The sequence below is a fragment of the Rana temporaria genome, chromosome 3, assembly GCF_905171775.1.
Source record: "Rana temporaria chromosome 3, aRanTem1.1, whole genome shotgun sequence".
In the NCBI taxonomy this organism is placed as follows: domain Eukaryota; kingdom Metazoa; phylum Chordata; class Amphibia; order Anura; family Ranidae; genus Rana; species Rana temporaria.
This window is the reverse complement of record NC_053491.1, coordinates 177,359,525-177,381,436: the sequence shown is the minus strand read 5'-3', so window position 1 is coordinate 177,381,436 and position 21,912 is coordinate 177,359,525. Positions and strand designations below refer to the sequence as shown.

Here is a 21,912-nt window from a genome sequence, read left to right as displayed (position 1 = left end):
ATAGAGAACATGTTCTCTATTTCCTTGTTGTTCTATGGGAGAACTTGGCCCGCCGAGCTCCTCGGCGGCTCCAGGACTGAACACGCCGAGGAACTCGATGTGGAACTCGATGTGTTTGGCACGTCGAGTTCCTCGGCCGTGTGTACGGGGCCTTAGACTGGTCAGTGAATGAAGAACAATGGACTGATGAAGTCATCTATCTGCTCTCATCTTGTGTTGGCATATTCCATTTTTAGCAAAAGTGAACACAGAACGCTTGATAACTCATGTACAGTCCCTCCCTTTCTCAGTCTTAAGCAGGCCATATATGAGTGAGATTTTTCACTCAGCCAGCAGGTTAATTGAAAAAATGAATGGCTTCCTCAATCCGCACAAGTAATGTCGATTCCTCCACTGTCACAATGATGGCAGGGAAGTCTCTCTGCTGTCAGAATACGATAGCTCAGTGGTAATAATTTCCCCATCCACTTCAAATATGTGGATGATGTAATCAGGTGATCTTTTTCATTCAACTTGCTGGTTGAACAAAGAAATGATTAATGTATGGCCAGCTAAGGCGCCTTTCACACTTGTACGACTTACAAAGTACTTGCAAAGTAGCATGACAAGTCATTTTCCATGATTTCCAATGACTACCATTCATATTAGTAGGACTTCAAGTCTTGCCGACTTCAAAGTAGTCCTTGCACTACTTTGGTCCGACTTTGATGCGAGTTCAGGTTCATAGACCTCAAGTCTCCCTGAAATCGCGGCAAAATCGCAGTAGTGTGAAAGAAGCCTTAAGCTGATTTTCTGGTGGATAGTAAAACAATTGAAATGCATAAATAATTTCAAATGATTTGTATTTCTGTCCAGCCACTCTTTTGATAATGTCTCACCTGCTACCAACTGATGTATTAATATATTAAAAATATATGTACAGTATATATTTTTACATATAACTACCATATGTACCTAAACCTTTTTAATATTAGCCTCCCCTATTCCCTGCACAGTCAAGCCAGCCATAGACAGACCGAAATTCAACAGGTTCAGCAGAAACTGACCAAATTTTGATCCATCTACGTAATGAAGTCTGTCTAGATTCACCTCATTACAACCAGCCTGTTGTTTTTTTCCATCCGATTACTGCTACCGGCTATAGCCAACTGCAGTAATCATTGTATTATGATGGCGGGGAAATACCCCACTGTCAGAATAAAATAAGCCAACAGGGGGTATTCAGTCAGTGCTGATGGGGGAATCAAGCGATTTTATTTACTTGAACCTGTAGTTGAAGGAAAGAAAATTGCTTAATATATGGTCAGCCTCATGCTGGAAAAATGAGGGTCAACAATATTGCACAGAGTTCCCAGTCCCTCTTCCTTAATTTGCTTACAGAAGAGAAAAGAAATGGATTAACATTGACTTGCTCTTTTATTCTCCAGTCAGCAAGTTGGGGTGGGCTGTTCATCAAACTGCACTACCAAATTACAGTGGATAAAAGTGTGGTCAAAGATGCAACTATGCTTTTGAGTAGGAGTGTCTACATCATATGACTGGCTGAACATAATTACTTGTCATTAAATGGCAAGACAGTTAGTATATATGCATGTCTCATATGTACAGTATGTAGTGGTTTACCTGGAATTCAGCTTAAAAAAAAAAGCCTGTTCCAACGGCCCCAACCTGTGACAGAACAATAAAGGTGCATTCTCAAACAACTGAGGTAATTCCCCTGATATTACCTGTTTTAGGCAAGCATTTAGACACCGCTGTTCAAAGACATAGAGCCCTTTCTGGTTCAGAGTTCTTACCTTTCCTTTACCCAGACTGAATACTGCTTTGTAAGAGATTATAGGAGGCTAATATAAAGATAGATTCAGGTTCGAGCTAGTTTTATTTAAAGTGCATTTAATAATGTTCTAACAAATATAATATGAATTCCAGTTGTGAGTTTTGAAAGAAATCTGTCTTTACAATACTTTACTGACTGGGATAAGTATCTGTCCCAATAGCTTCCTACAAGCAAATAAGCTGAATAGGTGTTTCACCATACCCGAATCAGTATATAGCCATATGTTGGAGAATTAAAACATCCATAGACGCTGCTCTGTCGCGTATGTTTTGTTAATCCAGCTTCCACTAAAAATAATATAAATTAGTATATATTAGTACATCAGGATTGATCAATTTTCAAATACAGTACATATACACCATAGTTTGTAGACTCTATAACTTTCACACAGATTAAATAATATACACTGATTTGGGTTATCGTTTTACCAAAGAAATGTAGCAAACTACATTTTGCCCTAAATTAATGAAGAAAGATTATTTGTTTGCAACATTTCACAACAGAAACAAAAAAAATGTCTTCCAAATTTTTGTTTATATAGCAAAAATAAAAAACACTGATGATAAAATACCATCAAAAGAAAGCTCTATTTATGTAAAAATGTTTTAAAAATTACATTTGCGTACAGTGTTGCATGACCGAGCAATTGCCAGTTAAAGAGTAAATCTGTATGGAGTGGTTTTGTAGTTATCAGTCAGCTGTTGCACCTGCAGGGCTCTAATGAGGAAAGCTGCAGAATCTGCATCCCTTTAAACGTGATTTCCCTTTGAGAGTATCTCACCAATTATGACATTTTCGTTGCAGGGGCTGCTTAAAATCTGACTTGAAACTTAAGCAGGCGATACACGGTCGAATTTCGAACAAATTTCCTTTTCAAAATCAGAAAGTTCGTTTTTTTTGTGATCCGATGATGCCACAATTGATTTTCGAAATTCGGCCGACCAAACTTTCATGTTGCCGGGAATATTCGTTTCTCTCCGGAAATATTCTTTTCTCTTCGAGAATATTCTTTTCTTGCACACGCGCATTTTTTTCCTATTACATTTCTTGCACGATTCTCCCATCATTGATCAGAAAATCTTTAGTTTTTCCAAAAATTTCCAACATGTCGGATTTCTCAAATTTGTTTGCCGCACAAAAATCGTCTGTTGCTGCAGCCCACTAACGGTGCGAAATTTGTACGAAAAATTATTTCGAAATTCGAACCGTGTATGGCCGCCTTTAGTGTAGAATTAAAATCTGACTTGTATCTTAAGGTACGTACACACAATCCGAAAATCCGACGACAGATCGTCCGACTTTTTTTGTTTACTAGTCGCAAGTAGAAATTGAATAGGTTACTAAAGTCACGAAAATTCTCGTACGACAGAAAAAAAAAATCGGAAGTCTTGTGAATGTCATGTGTTGTAATGTATTTGTGTAGGATTTTCGGACGACAACTGTACTGACCAAACGAAAATCGTACGATCTGGTATCGTACGAGGAAAATTTTCGTGCATGTCCGATAAAATAATATCGGATGAACTAAAATGATCGTCTCGTCCAGCCCTGTACTAACGATCCGATTATCGGACGATTCTTCCTCGGACGACATTTTTCGTACAATATTCGGATCGTGTGTACGTGGCATTAGTGTGAACTTAAAATCTGACTTGTATTCTAGTGTAGACTTCTGGAAAAATCAGTGAGCCAATGGCACAAGCAGGAAATTACATGTTATACAACATCTGTGTACAGAACGCCTCTAGATAGCCATATTGCATTTAATAAAAAATTGCAGCGGTTCGGATTGAAAAGGAAAGGTATTTTTTTTTAAAACATTTAATTACAATATGACTTGTGTCACAACTGTATACGCTATATTATTATTTTTTATTTGCTATTTTTTTTCCTACGAAAGTGGAGTTACTCTTTAACCACTTCCCTACCGGCACATTGTAAAATGATGCCGGCAGGGACCCTCTCTCGATCCGGGTGGACGTCATATGACGTCCTGTGTTCCCGGTGATCAAGGACGCGGGTGGCCTAGATTGCCGCCGGGCACCCGCGATTTCCGGTAATCACGGCAGGAGTGTGGATCTGTGTGTGTAAACACACAGATCCACCTCCTGTCAGCGGTGAGGAGACAAATGTTTGTTCCCAGTACAGAGGAACACACATCAGTCTCCTCCCATTGAGAGTCCCCTCCCCCTACAGTTAGAACACACTTTAGGGAACATATTAACCCCTTCAGCGCCCCCTAGTGGTTAACCCCTTCCCTGGCAGTCACATTTACACAGTAATCAATGCATATTTAAAGGAACACTAAAGGTACAATTAAAAAAAAAAAAAATAACATACATGTTATACTTACCTCCACTGTGCAGATCGTTTTGCACAGAGTGACGCGGATCTGTGTCTTCTGGGGTCCCTCGGCAGCTGTCTCGGCTCCTCCTCGCAAAAGCTTTCCACGTTCATGCGAGCTCCCTCGCATGGTGGAAAGCTTTTGCGAGCGCGCTCCCGTGATACAGCAGCGGCCATAGCCGCCGACTGTATCACTCGGCGCCGCGTCATCCCCTGTGATTGACAGCAGCGCCAGCCAATGGCTGCGCTGCTATCAATCCGCCCAGCCTAGCCAATCAACGGCCAGGCTGGGAACCGAGCAAGATGACAAGCACGCGCCCGGGACTTTCGAACGGTGAGGTAAGTAAAAGGGGGGCTCGGGGGGGGGGGCGGTGCTGTCAGATGTTTTTTTACCTTAATGCATAGGATGCATTAAGGTAAAAAAACTTTTACCTTTACAACCCCTTTAATACTAGTAAAAAAAATTATAAAATAAAAATGCCATAAATCTATGGCCTCGTACACACGACAGAGATTCTCGGCAGAATTCGCCGAGAAACTCGGTCAAAACCCGGATTCTGCCGAGAATCTCTGTCGTCTGTACAGTTTTGGCTCGATGGAGCCGCCGAGGAACTCGACGAGAAAATAGAGAACATGTTCTCTATTTTCTCGTTGTCCTCGTTCTTCTATGGGAGAAGCCGGCCCGCCGAGCTCCTCGGCGGCTTCATCCCAAAACTCGACGAGGAACTCGACGTGCCAAGCACGTCGAGTTCCTCTGTCGTGTGTACGGGGCCTAACACCTATTTTGTAGACGCTATATCTTTTGTGCAAACCAATCAATATATGATTATTTCGATTTTTTTTTTACCAAAAATATGTAGAAGAATACGTATCGGCCTAAGCTGAGGAAAAAAATATGTTTTTTTGAAAAAAATTGTGATATTTATTAAATAAAAAAGTAAAAAATATTGTGTTTTTTTAAAAAATTGTCGCTCTTCTTTTGTTTATAGCGCAAAAAAAACCCCGCAGAGATGATCAAATTTAGTGTTGCATGACCACGCAATTGTCATTTAAAGTGCAACAGCGCTGAAAACTAAAAATTGGTCTGGGCAGGAAGGGGGTGAAAATGCCCTGTATGGAAGGGGTTAAAGTAGCACAGTGCTGAATAGCAAAAATGGTCTGCTTATGAAAGGATAAAACCTTCTGGTCAAGTGGTTAAAAGAAAATCCCAAATGTTGGGTTGTCACCAGGAATAGGGGGGAAATCTCCCAATGGGGACATTAATTCTGGTGACCCTGTTGACAACCAGGGATTCCCTCACTTTGGGGGATTTCTTTTCACCTCCTGTTTTGGGTATGGGACAGGAAGTGAAGACAGAAATCTCAATATGCAAACACATGGCAAAGATTTAAAAAACGTTTGCATTCATTTCTACTTAAATTTAAGTTGCGCTGATGGCTTTCCTATGTACCTTAGATATACTATTCTTGATATGAGCAAGTATTAATATGTGATCTTTCCATGCTAGCATGAATACATTTGTAGTATAAAATATTCTAAACAGCGATTGACCTATTGTGCAGTGTAACGCAATGCTTTGTGGAAACTTTTTTAGAATGGTTTTCTGTTAACCTCCATGGATATGTTGGATACCAGATCCCATCATGGTTGATGACATATGACTTCAGAGTCCTGGAACACTTCTGTGAAGAGCAAACTCTCTATCACAATAAAAAAGAAGTGGGCATGTGATGTTCAGAGAGATTAATATAAAATACATTTACTGTATAGAAAGTTGTCTACAACCTTAGGATACCTCTGGGTATCCAGCACTATATGTAAAGCAAAGGATAAGAAAATAATAGGTTATTATTTACACATTAGGATTACAGTTATTGTTATCGAGTACATCTGGTAATGTTCTTTAGGATTGAGAAGCTGCCACATATAAAGCAACAGTAATTTGTTCATCTTGCTTCTGCTATAGCTAGTTTAATCTAAAAAATACACTCTGTTTTTGCAGAATCATTATGGGGGTTATTTACTAAAACTACATGGTGCAAAATCTGGTGCAGCTCAGCAAAGAAACCAATCAGCTTCTAGGTTTTAAGCCCTGTACACACACAGGCAAGAATCTCATCAGGAAAAAATGTTGTTTTTCCCAACGAGATTCTTGGCAACAATCTCTTGCCGCCCGAGTGTACAGACTCTCCTTTCAAAAGAACTGCGGTTCTCTTGAAAGGAAAGAAAGGGGTGACGTCATTGCGTACGATGAGCATGCGCTCGTCACATTAGATGCCGTCGCCGCCATCTTGCTGCACCCTACCTATGCCTAGGAAGCTACCGTGCATGCATCAAAGTCATTCCGAGCATGAACGGGTTTCCACCGCGACCAGGTAAGTATACACACCCTCTATTTTCTCGGCAAGAAAACAGCCGAGAATCTCACGACGAGAAAATAGAGAACATGTTCTCTATTTTTCTCGTCTAGATTCTGGCAAGAAAGCTCTGCCAGCAGTTTTCTTGCTGGTTCTTGCCGAGTAAACCAAGCGTGTGTACGAAGGCTTGATAGTCAAAGCCTAATTGAGCAAGCTGAAGTTAGATGCTGATTGGCTACCGTGCCCAGCTGCACCAAATTCTGAGTGCACCAGTTTTAGTAAATCTCTCCCTATGTGTTTTGTCTTATCGATTTGCACTGCTGAACCACCACAGTTAAATAAATCTGTGCCAAGAATTCATGAACATTGTAAATTATATGTCAGCTTACCTCAATGTGTGCCACAGTACTATATAAATGAAAATAATATTTTATAATATAATTTATAATATATTATAAATATTTTGACAGCTAATACACTGCCTTAAAAGCAAATCTGCTGTAGAAATACAAGGTCTGCTTGTCTTGCATCCTCCGAAAAAAGAAGACAAAATGCTTACCTTATACCCTGGCTCCTGGCCACTTCTTGTAGACATCAGTGATACCACTAGGCCTCTCATCGGGATCCTGAGAAATCTAGGGTCCGAAATAATGCAAGACGGTGTTCCAGAACTGAGGAGGAGTGCATTCTTATGGGATTTAAGATCCTCTGCTTTCCTAGGAACCAAGTGTGAATCTAAGTGACATCACCATTGCCTAGATGAGTGTCATGGGAGCAGAGATATAAATTGGGTATTTTCTAAATTGTTCCTTTTGAAGTTTTATCTAATTATTGCTTTCAGTTAGTGTTTTTCTTTCAGGAGGGGGGCTGCAAGATACATAAATCTTATATTTTCATGAAAGGCCAGACTTAGCTTTATAACTATATAACAGTCATCTTACATTTTAGATGTGGTATATAATTAAGTTAAAGTGACTGTGTAAAAAAAAGAGAAAAAAACCCCTGAAGTATAACAGGCACCAACTAATGCCCCAAAGTGCTTTAACGACTGTAGCCACCTAGAAAATACTTGTAGTTCCAGGTATGGTTAAACACATCAAATTTCCCCTGCTCTCCTACAATGCAGTGCTCAGTGGCTGGGCACCAGGCAGAACTGCAGTCACATACATAGTGTAGGTTTCAGTGTGCAGATACCAGTCAGGATATGTGTGGTGCTTACCTCTTTACTGAGGCTGAAGTAGGTATTGGACAGGATAACAGGTTTGCCACATGATGCCGCATGATGGATTTCTTTATAAAGTTCAGAGCTATTATAGATATTATATATTGTATACACATATTTTAGCTATTCTGTAGGTGGGGCTTTATATGCTTTTGATGTAAGATTTTCTTATCGGAAAAGATAATCTGAATCTAATTTTAATGACAAAAATTAAAAGGTTTTGTTTTTTTCAAATTTTTGGGTTCTGACTTTCTAACCCTTTTTGCCAATATTTTATGTTCGTCTATGTTTGGAAAGTTAAAATCACAGCCTTATTATATAATAAATGCAGCTTCTTATCTAGTAATAGGATGAAGGTACATTATATTTTCTCACCAAGTAGCTTTTTAATATATAAATACAGCTTCTGATGCAGCGGTAAAGCGAATCTTTTCTCAGAAGTGAGATGCTGCTTAATCAAATCCCAACCCTCGTTCCTAACTTTTCCGGCAGGTGCCTTATTATGCATGTTTATCTGCAGTCTTCGCTTCTCTACATCTGTTCAAAGTCCAGAATTTATAAAGTCTGTCTGAGCTGCCAGAAAACAGGGGGTGGTTATTGGAAAGTACACTCTTCAGAGCTCAGTGAAGAGAGTTCTGACAGCTAATTGGAAGGGAAAGGCCACCCCCTTTATGCAGCACACAGAAACAGAGTTGAAGCTATCAATCAGCTGGAGATCCATCCCCTGTCACCATTTTTCTCTTGGTGTCAGAAAAACTTGTCAGAGGTGTCTCATGCAGATATCAGAGAAGAAAAGCAGTAGACAGAAATGACACTTAGGCCAGCCATAAATGGTTCGAATCTCGGCCGGTTTAGCAGGAACCAGACAAAAGTCAAACCATATTAGGTAAGCTGAATGTACCAAGTTGATCAATTGATCAACTTGGGTACAACCAGCCTGACAGATTTTACATACAATTATCTCTAGCAGCTGATATAGCTGCTAGTAATAATCACCGTCTTCTCCTGGCGGGAATGGCCTGCCTTTGTGCTCTGAATCGAGCCAAGTAAGCACTATAGAGCACAATAGGGGGATGATTTGTGCATATTCCATGTCTTTGGTTTACAACCACTTTAACTTGAAAATTTAAATCTTGCTATGGGTTTACATCGTAATGTACTAATACACTGTAATATAGACTCGATAAATACTAATATTTAAAAGTCAAGGTACAATTTAAATTTCAACATTAAGACTGCAAAGTTCATTTTCTACTGCAATTTTCGAATGCAAAACTGTTGTCCTGTATATGAATCTAAACGTAATTAAAAGTACGATTCTTGACTGTCTCACTATAATAAACCTTAGTGACAAGTTAAAGGGTATGACAAGCCAAAATGTTTGCCTAGTTTTGGATAGAATGTGAGGCGGATTATTATTCCCGTTGTCTACTGTTATTCAGGGCCCTGTTTGTGAGATTTCTCCTTACTTCCTGTCCTGCTGGCACATTTTTGCCAAACAGAAAATCTGTAATAAGTACACAGACAGAAAAAAAAAATATTTGAAGGGTAGATTAATGGCACTGAAACCATGAGGTTTAATTAAATATACATTTTGTATTGTTTTTTCATGCAATGGTATGATGATGGTATGACTGAAGAGAAAAATTATATGGGGCTGGCAGCTTCTGCATAACAAAGGATGTCAATAGTCACCTGGGAAAGTGATGGGAAAGGATCAATCTAAAATTAAAGTCACACCCTAAGTATCCAGTCCAAAACAAAGATGCATTCCAAACATAAATTGTATGCAAAGGTCAAAGCTCCGCCCCCTCATCAGGGCTGAAATGTGACAACAAGGATAAACGAAATTTAACAAAAAAACTATTATAGTAATCACATGGAAAATATGTTTAGCATGACTGACTCCTAGAGTGATTCCTTGTAATTCAGATTTTTAATAGTATATAATATCCTATTTGAAAGATGTCTAGATCGATACTAGCACTGAAGTATAGAATATACAGTATATTTTTTGTTATCTTTTTATGTCAGTACTATAATAGTCATTTATTATTACTTTTTATCTTTTATTTTACATTACAGCCCTGGTGAAGGGGGCAGGGCTTGGCCCTTGACACTTTTTGGGTCGTATATATCATTTACATTTGGAATAAACCTTTTATATGGACTTGAATATTACAGTGTGAAGCTTCTATTTTTGATCTGACAGGGCATCTAGCCTTTCCATACTCTACTATAGAAGTAATTCCTGTTGCTCTAAGAGAGTTACCCTCATTTTCTGTCTGATAAAAGGTTGTTTGGGTGTTGAAATCTGAACGTTCTATTCCAAACATATAGCAGGTACTAAGGCCAATGCATATTGGGAACCACATATTGTACCCTTCATTTAGCCTATGTGCACTGGAACAGCCAGCATTAAAATAAGGTGCTGAGATATACTGTATGGTTGGAAGAGAAAATGTTTTTCAAATGTGCAAATTTGTGTTACCTTAAAATCAACAGTATCTGTTGGTAGTGACTCAAATTGAGAGTTTAAAACTCTGTTGTGAGCACCTAACAGTGTTTCAGCAACTGATTTTTTTTCTTAAAAAAATTATAATTGGATGCTCTTTCATGGTGTGGCACTCTGATATTCACACTCAATCAACCTTTTATCAGACAGGAAATGAGGGTAACTCTCCAAGAGCAGCATAGATGCAAATACAAATTTACTTCTATAGTCGAGTATGGGAAGGCTAGAACTGTCACATTTAATTTCTGGATAGATCTAAAATTGAAGCTTCACTTTAGGTTTCTTCCAAATGAAAATTGTATACACAACCCAACACATTTCGAGGACTAAGCTCTGCCCCATTCACACCCATTTTCACACTCAAACACCCTTTCTACTGTCTAAAACCCCATACACACTATCAGTTTTCCTGCAGGTTTTTCTCTTCAGGTTTACCAAAACCATCTAATATGAGGTCAAACCTTAAAGCCCCATACACACTATCAGTTTTCCTGAAGGTTTTTCTCTTCAGGTTTACCAAAACCATGTAGTGCAAGGGCCTGCCTGATTGCATACAAATTGAAACTCTTGAGGTTTGAACTCATATTAGATGGTTTTGGTAAACCTGAAGAGAAAAACCTGCAGGAAAACTGATAGTGTGTATGGGGCTTAAGAGTTTCAATTTGTATGCAATCAGGCAGACCCTTGCACTACATGGTTTTGGTAAACCTGAAGAGAAAAACCTGCAGGAAAACTGATAGTGTGTATGGGGCTTAAGGCCGTTGAACTGGTCTCTTGGTTAATGGGAACAGCCCATCCTTTGCCTGGATGCCCTATTGGAATACTATTGGGATACTACCAGTACATTTTTTGTTATATGTATAAATTAGGACCTAAGGTTCCAGTACCATCCATCGACTGCTTCAAGCATGATACAAAAATATTAGCAGGACAGGAAAGGAGCCCCTGGATATCAGTAAAAATCTGACAGCAGTTCTAACCTTCCCCCACTCTTTCCAAAACTTAGACAAGTAGATTTGACTGTGCATACATTTTAAGGACAGATACTATGTTGCATTTAAAGAAAAATAGGAATATATCTGTAAAGAAATGTATTGTATTGTCATTGCAGATGGTTGCCCTATACGCAACTTTTGGCTTTTCATAAACTTAAAGAGGACAGATAGGACTAATTTTTTGCTCAATATTTCAGTACATATAAGACATGCTGTCACCATAAACATGGCTGCATATGTTAATTTAAGGTCATATTATATGTATTTTTATTATGCTAAACTTCTTTGTTTTTATATAACTGGGACTTGTGTGGTGGAACATGGTGCCACCCTGTGAGAGGTATTGATCACTGAATTTTAACACCTGTACATTAAAAATAATTACAAATCTATTGAGAGCATATTTTACTTAGCTCCTGGATAGTTCAGAAGAGGGACCTGCTTCCTACCCCCTCCTTCCTCTCCCTCACCTTATTTTTCGTAAAATTAATCTAACCATTGTGGAAGTTTGTTAGGTGTTTAAGTTGGGCAAGAAGCAGCTTTCCCAATACCCCTCCTTGACTTCTTCATCATTTAGCAGTACTCACAGAATGCCTTCTGCTGGCAATGTGAACATATACAGACCACACCTGACGTTAATACGCAGCAAATACTGGCAACTCAATGCAAGGGGGTTTCCTTGCCAGTTGTATCTTTTTACTGTTAACAGTTTTCACAAAAGGATTACAGTGATTCTCCAGACATAGCTAACCACAAATCCTTGTATATGCCTGCCAACACTAGATAAATGCACTAAGGATTCATCTACTTGTAAATCGGAGTTTTCCACTTTGCAGGAATGATTGAATGTCTGGAATGTGTAAACACAAATGAATAACTATATGAATGAAACCTATAGTGAGCTTTCTACTAATATACATTTGAAATGCTTAAAAACTCTATGCAAATAATATATAAAACAATACTGCATAATATTCACAACATTCCTGAAGACTGTGCCTGATCTGGTAACCAGCTTACTATACATGTATTGCACAAATAAACAAAAGCTTTGTAAATATGCATGATGTCATTATTAAGTCACCCTAGAGCTGCTTACCTGTGTTTGTATGTAAAAAAAAAAGAGAAGAAAGCAAAGCATTGGACTACTCCAGCCTGTGCAGCAGAGACATGAGCAGTGCAGCAGGGAGGTTCTGTATGTAAAGACTTTACTGCTGAGAAGTTCAGCTTCTTGGCAGATGTAAATCTCTGGGGGAGGAGAAGGGGGCCCAGATTATGTGAGTGTGTACTGTATCTTACCAATTCATCTTGAGAAAAGTGCCTGGATGTCTGTTTGCTGATGTCAGCAAAGCTGGAAGCATTTCTGAAGATATTAATGTTCATGAAACTTTTTTTTTTTTTTTTTTTGTGCTCTATATAAGTGTCTAAAGCATGATAGCTTGCAGCTGTGATAATGATTCCCATGTTTGCTGTCTGGTTTACGGGAAGTTTTTTCACTTTATGTTTGAAGACAGGAAAATTGTCGACTGAAGAATTTAGACTCTGCAATGTTACATATGTGACATTATTCAAGAGTTTTTTTTCCCTTAAACCCCAACTCCAGGTACCCCTCTACTTATAGCTTTTGAGTGCTTACTATGTGTTTACATTTACTGTTTAGTTATGAACTAAGTGCTTACTGTAAACGTATGAAAAAGTATCTGGTTTGTTTGCCGTATAGCACTACTTGCATTACTGACATCAGTAGGTCGATTGCATCGTCATTATAGAGTGTGCTTTGGGAATGATTAATAGGGAACAGGAGCATAACACCAGCACCAGTGTCAGTTATGTCAGCAGGAGGCAGAGATACAAGTTTTAGAAAGTACAGAGTCAATAACTATACAACAGAAGTAAGCACTCAAAAGCAGTAGAAATAGCGGAGCCCATGGTTAGACTTTAAAGCAGTACTAAACCCCAAAACTAAAATGTATTCTATTGCAGTTTACCAAGTCTTAGATGTGGTGGCTGAAATAATTTTCATTTCTAAGCCCCCCCCTTTATTTTTACCTGGTGATTCATGGAGTTATGTTTCAACTTCCCTTTTTCACCTTGTATGTTCCTTCTTTACTTGTTAGCATTGTTACTTTTTGAAGACACAAAAATATTGTTTTGAAACACATTATATATATATATATATATATATATATATATATATATATATATATATATATATATATATATATATATATATATATTAAAACATGTTTAAATCTCACATGTTTTCTTTCTCATTTAGACCTTTTCAACATATACTATTTGGAATGTACAATTTCACAATTTTTCCCAATATTATTTTAAAATTAGTTTACATTAGCAGTGTGCAAAGTCACTTTCAGATAGCTTTATACAAGCTCCAAAATAGCACTACCAACTGAAAAGCAGCTAGACTCCACAATCACAGCTTGTCAAGACAGAGAATATGTTTATAATTTTGTACATATGTTCAGTAAAAAGCTGGCCAATGCTGTTGGGGTTAAACTACAAGGAATGTTTTAATACTGTCTGTGTATATTCAGATAACCTTTGTGAAAGTGTCTGATATAAGAGCATATGGGCACAACACAAGGTGGTACGTGTATATATATATATATATATATAAACAAAATACATTTATTACAATTATCATTAAAACCACACTTAATATAATCACTACAACACACACTACTTAACAGTAGTTTAACAGATACCCAATTGCAGACATGAAGGAATGGATCCAATCACATGAGCCATGTAAAAGTCCATTGATTATACGCAATAATATGAATAGATATCAAAAAGTCAGGTCCATGATTCCTTCATGCATGCTTGTTGTTGTTTGGGAAGGGGATATCACTGCTCTGGGTAGGTCAAACAAAGGTGAAAACCTCTCCTCCAGTTTAGAAGCCCAGGTGCTGGCAATGAATGTAGCAATAAAACAGGAAGAAGTTCTGGACAGCCACACTCCAAAAAAGTTTTTGCCTTTTATTCAAAAAATTAAATCAAAAATACATGCCACAGCAGAATGGACAGAAGAGCTGACACGTTTCACACTAGCAAACAGTGCTTTGTCATAGCTAATAATCACAGAAATTAACTTTGTATAAATAATTTTCCATTGTAGACCATGTGACCAGAGAATTTGCTTAATTTATTGATTGACCAATTAAACTTTATTGATCACCTGAAATCTCAACATGTTCTGTGAACACAATCCAACCTTAACCCCCCTGGCGGTATTCCCGAGTCTGGCTCGCGGTGTATTTTCAGGACCAAAAGTGGTAACCCCAAGCCAGACTCGGGACCACCTTGGCAGAGTCCACAGGCACAAGTTACTTACCTTGTCCCTGGATCCTGCGATGCCGCCCTGCTGTGTGATCGAGCGGTGTCCTCCTCGCTCGATTCACAGTGCCGAGTGCCGCCGAACTCCATTCCCTGCGACAATATGAAGCACGGGGGCGGAGATCGGCGCCAAATTTAAAAAAGTAAATAGACACAATACACGTATAGATTACAGTACTGTATGTAAAAAATACACACCCCTTTGTCCCTAGTGGTCTGCCCAGTGTCCTACATGCACTTTTATATAATAAAAACTGTTCTTTCTGCCTGGAAACTGGAGATTGTCCATAGCAACCAAAAAGTGTGCCTTTATGTCAAAAGTGGTTTTAGACCAGCTAAAAAACTGTGTTAATAAATTAGAATCACTTGCAGAATTGAGAGATAGTGATTTGTGGGGAAATTCGTCATCAAAAAATGTAAAGTAATATTTTTTATTATTATTATTATATTATTTGTTATAATTATTAATATGTATTTATTGTATTATAATTTATGATTTTGTGTTTCAAATTTTATTAATACCCGGGATGTCTACTAGACTCTTGTTTGGACAGATTTAAGTGAGTTATTTCCAAGAATTACAGGCCTACAATATAAAACGCCAAATTTCCATGCAAAATAATGGTACCGCTTTAAGCACCTAAAATCTGAATTAATCATACAGCCAGGAAGGTTAAATAACAACTGTGATTATATGATGTGCCCATAATGAATATCTATGTGCAGGTGTATATATATATATATATATATTTATATATATATATATATATATATATATATATATATATATATATATATATATATATATATAAATAATGAATACATGAAGCTCATAAATGAAATGTGGTTATACGTATAAATGGATATGTGTGTCCATACACTCGTGTATATATTTATTTAGATGTGTGAAAAAAGAATGTAATAAATATTTGTGAATAAATAGATAAATAAATGAATGAAGGACTAAATAAATAAATACCAGTAAATAAAGTGTTGTTTGACAAGCATGCATGGAGGAGTCATGGACCTGACTTTTTACTAGACATGTGCACTGCCAAAAAATTCGTTTTTTTCGTTTATGTTATTTTCGTTTTTTTTATTTTTTCGTAAATTCGTAAATTCGGGAAATTCGAAAAATTATTTTTTTCCGTTTTTGTTTCATTCGTTTTTTTTATTTTTTCGTAAATTCGTAAATTTTGAAAAATTTTTTTTTTTTTTAGTTTTTTTGCTTTTTTCGTAAATTCGGGAAATTTTCGGATTTCCGAAAAAGAAAAAAAACGAAAAAAACGAATGAAACGAAAAAAACGAATGAAACGAAAAAAAGAATTTTCGGAAATTCAGAAAAATTTCAAATTTTTTCAATTTTCGTAATTTCGAAATTTTGTATTTTCGAAATTTCGTATTTTCGTATTTTTCGTTTTCGAATTTTTCAATTTTTGAATTTCGAATTTTCCAATTTTCGAAATTTCGAATTTTCCAATTTTCGAAATTTCGAATTTTTAAATTTTCGAAATTTCGATTTTCGAATTTTTCAATTTTCGAAATTTCGATTTTTGACATTTCGAATTTTTCAATTTTCGAAATTTCGAATTTTGAATTTTTCCATTTTCAAATTTCGAATTTTTCAATTTTCGAAATTTCGAAATGTTGTATTTTCGAAATTTCGTATTTCGAATTTTTCAGTTTTCGAATTTTCTAATTTTCTAATTTTTCAGTTTTCTAATTTTTCAGTTTTCTAATTTTTCAATTCTTGACATTTCGAATTTTTCAATTTTCGAAATTTCGAATTTTCGAAATTTGAAAAATTCCAAATTTCGAAATTTCTGAAAAATTCGAAATTGGAAAAGTGAAAAGTGAAAAATTCGAACATTGAAAATTCGAAAATTGAAAAATTCAAAAATTCGAAAATTGAAAAATTCGAAAATTGAAAAATTCGAAAATTGAAAAATACGAAAATTCGAAACTTGAAAAATTCGAAAATTGAAAAATTCGAAAATTCGAAAATTGAAAAATTCGAAAATTGAAAAATTCGAAAATTCGAAAATTGAAAAATTCGAAAATTCGAAAATTGAAAAATTCGAAAATTGAAAAATTCGAAAATTCAAAAATTCGAAAATTGAAAAATTCGAAATTGGAAAAATTCGAAAATTCGAAAATTCAAAAATTCGAAAATTCAAAAATTCGAAATTGGAAAATTCGAAAATTGAAAAATTCGAAAATTCGAAAATTCCGAATTTCGAAAATTCTAAAATTCCGAATTTCCGAAAATACGAATTTCCGAAATTCGTAAAAAAAACGGAAATACGAAAATTCGTAAATTCGAATTTTCGGAAATATGAAAATTCGTAAATTCGTAAATTCAAAATTTTCGGAAATACGAAAATTCGTAAATTCGTAAATTCAAAATTTTCGGAAATACGAAAATTCGTAAATTCGTAAATTCAAAATTTTCGGAAATACGAAAATTCGTAAATAAACAATTCGGAAATACGAAAATTCGTAATTCACGAATTTCCGAATTTTCGTAAAAAAACGAATTAGAAACAGAACGAATTGCACATGTCTACTTTTTACTATCTATTCATATTCTTTTGTATATAGATGGACTTTTACATGCCTCATGTGATTGGATCTATGCCTTTATGTCTGAAATTGAGAATCTGTTAAACTACTGTTAAGTAGTGGGTGTTGTAGTGATTTTATTATGTGTGGTCTTAATGATGATTGTAATAAAATGTACTATGTTTATATACATATTTCCTTATGTTGTGCCCATAAAGTAATTTTTTTTGTTTGAGAGAGTCTAGGTTACTTTCGCAATCCCCTTTTTCTAAATATTTGGATGTAGGCAAGGTGGGGGTCCTCCTTTCCTGTCACCTTACATCCACTGCTCAATGAGGAATGCTGTAGTTCTGTGTTTAATTTCGCACCTTATGGCATCATTGGATTTCAGTTTAGTTGGTTGTAATCATGAATTTGTCCATACCTCGTGCTGTCTTAACGATTGTATGTCGTCTTGCAAAATTGTCTACTTTGGGTGGATCTGTCTTATTCTACAATGTTAAGAAGTATTGGTTATTTGGCTTCCATCCTAAATGCCCATTGGGAATGTTTGCATATATGACCGGGGTTCAGAGACTGAATTGTCAACTTCTTCTAGGGGGTTAACAATTTTTAATGTTGTCCATAATTTTTTTAATAGAGTATCAGCTTTTTATAAAAGGATACATAACTTTAGGTTAAACTGCAAAATAAATTACTGTTGGGGACACAAATTGAAATGTACTCTTCATATTACAAAAGTAACATTGTTTTAGGTTACAGGCTGATGGCATGTAAAGTCCATTTACAGATGCATTTTTCTCTTGTTTCAGTGTTCTGTCGCCTGTGGAAAAGGGGTGAAAATTAGAGATATTCTATGTATGCTAAATGGCCAGCCTGTAGAGGAATTACACTGTAAACATACTAGGAAGCCTCGTGTGCAGAAGATATGTAGGATGGGTAGATGTCCTTCATGGAAAACTGGGAAGTGGGAAGAGGTAAGAAATGTATTGCCCATTGTTATTATTATTTACAATAAAATAAGATTTAGGCACATGTTGGAGAATAAAAAATATATTTCATATATCTGACAGGTCTCTGTGCTTCAACTCCCAAACTAGCACATACACCACAACCTTTACTAAAGGGTCCCTCTTTCTCCACGCTCTCTTGCTGTTTGTCTTGGTGGTCAATATTACTGTTACTGTACAGTATCTGATGGGAAAATCAAAATGTTACAGCTATTACTCTAACAGGAGGTTAGGGTAAATCTTCCAACGAGGACACCTGACATGGTGAAAAATTTCCAAAAAGAAGAATTTATTTCACTTTGGAGAGATTTACTCTCACTTCCTGTTATGTCATCAGGACATGAAGTGAAGGGAAATATCCTTAAGGAATCACAGCAAGAATAAACTCAAAAGGATTTTAACAATTCTCTACTCTACTCTGTTTCCTCTGCAAGAGGAAATATGTTGTCTGGAGATTCACTTTAAATCCCCCACATTTAGCAACAAATGTGGTAATGGTAAGAAAGCCACTGGAGTTCCCACAAAAATTAATCTTGTTCTCAAACTCCACCTTTATTTTCACTTGTGGGTGCAATGGCCCTTCATTACAGCATGATATGTCTATGGAAAATTCAAAATGGCATTTCTGTAATCAATTGAGAACACTTTGGGGTTCATTTACTAAAAGTTGAGAGTGCAAAATCTGAATCTGGTGCAGCTGTGCATGGTAGTCAATCAGCATCTAACGTCAGCTTGGTGAATTCAGCTTTGACAAAAAAAAATTTAAGCTGATTGGTTTCTGTGTAGAGCTTCACCAGATTCTGCACTCTCCACTTTTAGTAAATAAACCCCTATATGTGTGGGGAATGTGATCTGATTAATTTGACCTGCTTCCCTCAAGATGCCAAAAACAATTACTTGTCAGAAGTAGGTGAAAAGCTCTTTACCAAATGGTCCAGCAGTGCTCATTTATTTTACAGTACTAGCCCTGATCTTTATGTCAAAATAATTACAATATAATTATTTATATACAAAAAAATATTTTTAATAGCTCTATTTTTACAAAAAATTTCCCTCATCAAAAAATATCTTCACAAAATTGTGTTCTATGTTTAAATATATGGTGGTCTGGGACAGGCTTCTGATCTCTGGTAGACTATACAATGGGGTAGCCCAACCTTACTGTGGTAAACACAGAGTACTATAATAAAATATAATATACCATAGATCTTTTTTGCTAGGGGTAGACAATTACAAGTGATGTGCATAGTTATGTAATGTCGCTCACGAGAATATGCCCCTATGTAACAATGAATAGGATATATATTCTTACTCTTTTTAACACTGACAGCTAAAAGCATACCACTAGTTTGCTAATCTGCTAAAGGTTGTCTTTTATTGATGGCAATGCTCAATATAAATGTGTACAGGTTCGTATAAATATTTTTTTCTTTTCTAGTGTTCTGTGACCTGTGGAGTGGGAATTCAACACAGACATGTTTACTGCAGAAAGAAAGGACAAGGCCGAATCGAGGATATGCTTTGCAATCTCACTGCTCGTCCAGACAGTCAACAATCCTGTAAATTACCAGACTGTGTGCAGTATTATTGGGTTGCAGATGAGTGGCCTAGTGTAAGTACATTTATTATCTCTTGACAACTTTTATTTACAGTTTTTTACCACCTTTTTAGAAATAAGTCCGCCATTTCATTAGTCTTTTGGGAATGTAATTTGTATTTGAATGAAGTTAGTTAGCCATATACATTGGATTATGAGAGAAAACATAACAAACTGACAATCTGCACACAGATGCACACTGGAGGGTCAATGCATTAAGGTTGTTTATTAATTTTTTAGTGTTGGAACCCCAAAGGTCAGAGTAGAAACTATGCTTTTACATAGATGCATTTGTACTGGTATGTAGCGTACAGACTTATTAGTGAATTACATTTTTACATTCCAATCAAGCGGCTAAATAAACAATTTAATTACGTATACAATATGTACCTTATTTTCTTGACAAATAAGATTTAAACAGCCCTGCCAAACAGAAGAACCAGTTTGGTGGTCTGGAGTTTTCTTTAATACAAATGTAGCGCCTGTGTACTTTCAGTACAGGTGCTATGTCAAATTTAGGGGGGAATGAGAGAGTTATTTTGCTCTCATTCATTATGATTCGTTAAATTATGTTTCTGTCTGGCTGGACTGTCCTGTGGTTCCATATTGTGTTCCAAAGATACCGTTCCATCTTTGGATAGCAGGTGGCACCAGAGGGGTCCAGGGAAGATCGCCTTCTGTCAGCAGCCAATGAGGGCAGTTTTTCCCTCGCGGGGAATGCTGGGGGAGGGTACTTCTAGGGCGGACGCCATTTTTTGGGGTCTTCGCTTGTTCCTGGTTCCGTGTGCGGCACCTACCTTTAGGGTGTGCGCACATCACGGGCCCCCGGCGAGATGGCCTACCAGGCCGGGGCGCACGTGCTACGTGAATTTCCTGGTTCTGGGCCCTCATGGCCTGGAGCACCTAAAGCTGGAAAGGGGCCCCAGTGACTTGCTGGGTCCCTACACTTCATGAGGAAGATCCCAAGCGAGTTATGCTGTTCGATGGGGAGTCAGTCTGAGGTGAGCCCGGAGGCGGGCAATCCAACAGGGCCTAGACAATCCATCGGGGATCACAGTGACTGTACACTGACAGTTTGTTCGATGGCAACCTGTTAGTCGGTGACCATATAGAAAATCTACCTGAGGGAGATTCAGGCAAATTGTATTTACTGAGAGGATTCGCTCTACCATCCATGTTCCTGAATACTGACCTGTGGCAGAGGTCTCACTACTAATCCTAATTCTACTAGAGCCAAGTCAGTGGCAGAGACTTGTTTCTTCTCAGAAGTTCTAAGTGATACTCTGGCTGCCAGGTCAGTGAGAGAGGCCTGTCCAGGTACACTTTACCCACTCCGGCTGGAGTGGCGACGTGAGTTAAAGTCCCATTGGAGGCAGGGCTGCTTCTGTTTATCTATAGGCCTGAATCTGCAAATTCTCCTTTCACCAACCTATCTCTATCTACCTCAAGTTAACTGTTTGCCCTGTTGGGCAAGTAAATAAAGCACAGAAAACGACACCCTGCTGTTTGGACATTCCGTTACTGCATCATCATCATCTGTATCATCATCCCTAGACACATCACAGAGGTAACATAATCATGCCGTCCCAATCTAACCAGCGGCTCCTGAGGGGGTAGCGCTACACAAATAAGCAGTACACCTAGGGCACCTTACCTCACCCCATCCTGTGGTTTGACAGTAAAGGTATCTTTTTGCTCACTCTGCTCTCTCCTGTCAATGTGTTTCCTGTCAGCCTATGTCTAAAGTTGGCTTCTAGGGCTGCCCATCCCACACTTAGTCTACTGTACGCTCTGAATAACAGGGAGTTATACATACCAAGTCAAATGAAGGTGATTACACTTTTTTTAAGAATACATAATTGCTTGCATTGATGTTTTTTCAACTTCCAGTTCAACTTCCCACAGATCCTGCAGTTTTGTTCCAAAGAAAAGTCAAGCAAAACTCCAATTTGGAACTCATTTCCATATTATCTTTTAGAAATAATAACTTTTAGATAGTTCTGAATATAGGAATATTAGACAGTCTTTTTTTATTTATTTTTTGTTACCAAGTAGTAAAGTCTTACACCATGGTATCCATCGTTTAAAGTGTATTTTAACCCGACATTTCATAT

At 37.1% G+C, this 21,912-nt stretch overlaps 1 protein-coding gene and 1 long non-coding RNA gene across 4 annotated transcripts in view; one reads left to right on the top strand and one right to left on the bottom strand.

The window, feature by feature from the left end:
- The window catches only part of ADAMTS20 (ADAM metallopeptidase with thrombospondin type 1 motif 20), a 246,153-nt gene that overhangs the window by 199,560 nt on the left and 24,681 nt on the right, over positions 1–21,912 (top strand). For both annotated transcript variants that reach the window (XM_040343882.1, XM_040343881.1), the window contains 2 exons: positions 18,004–18,168; positions 19,640–19,813. In XM_040343882.1, the coding sequence (XP_040199816.1) occupies positions 18,004–18,168; positions 19,640–19,813 (339 nt within the window). The remainder of the gene's footprint in view (positions 1–18,003; positions 18,169–19,639; positions 19,814–21,912) is intronic.
- LOC120931914 lies at positions 1,851–12,544 on the bottom strand. 2 transcript variants are annotated; one of them, XR_005747906.1, is made up of 2 exons: positions 12,369–12,544; positions 1,851–2,124 (listed from the first exon to the last, which is right to left on the bottom strand). It is a non-coding gene; the product is annotated as an uncharacterized LOC120931914 (long non-coding RNA). The 2 variants fall into 2 exon arrangements; XR_005747907.1 differs by lacking the exon at positions 12,369–12,544 and adding an exon at positions 7,757–8,979.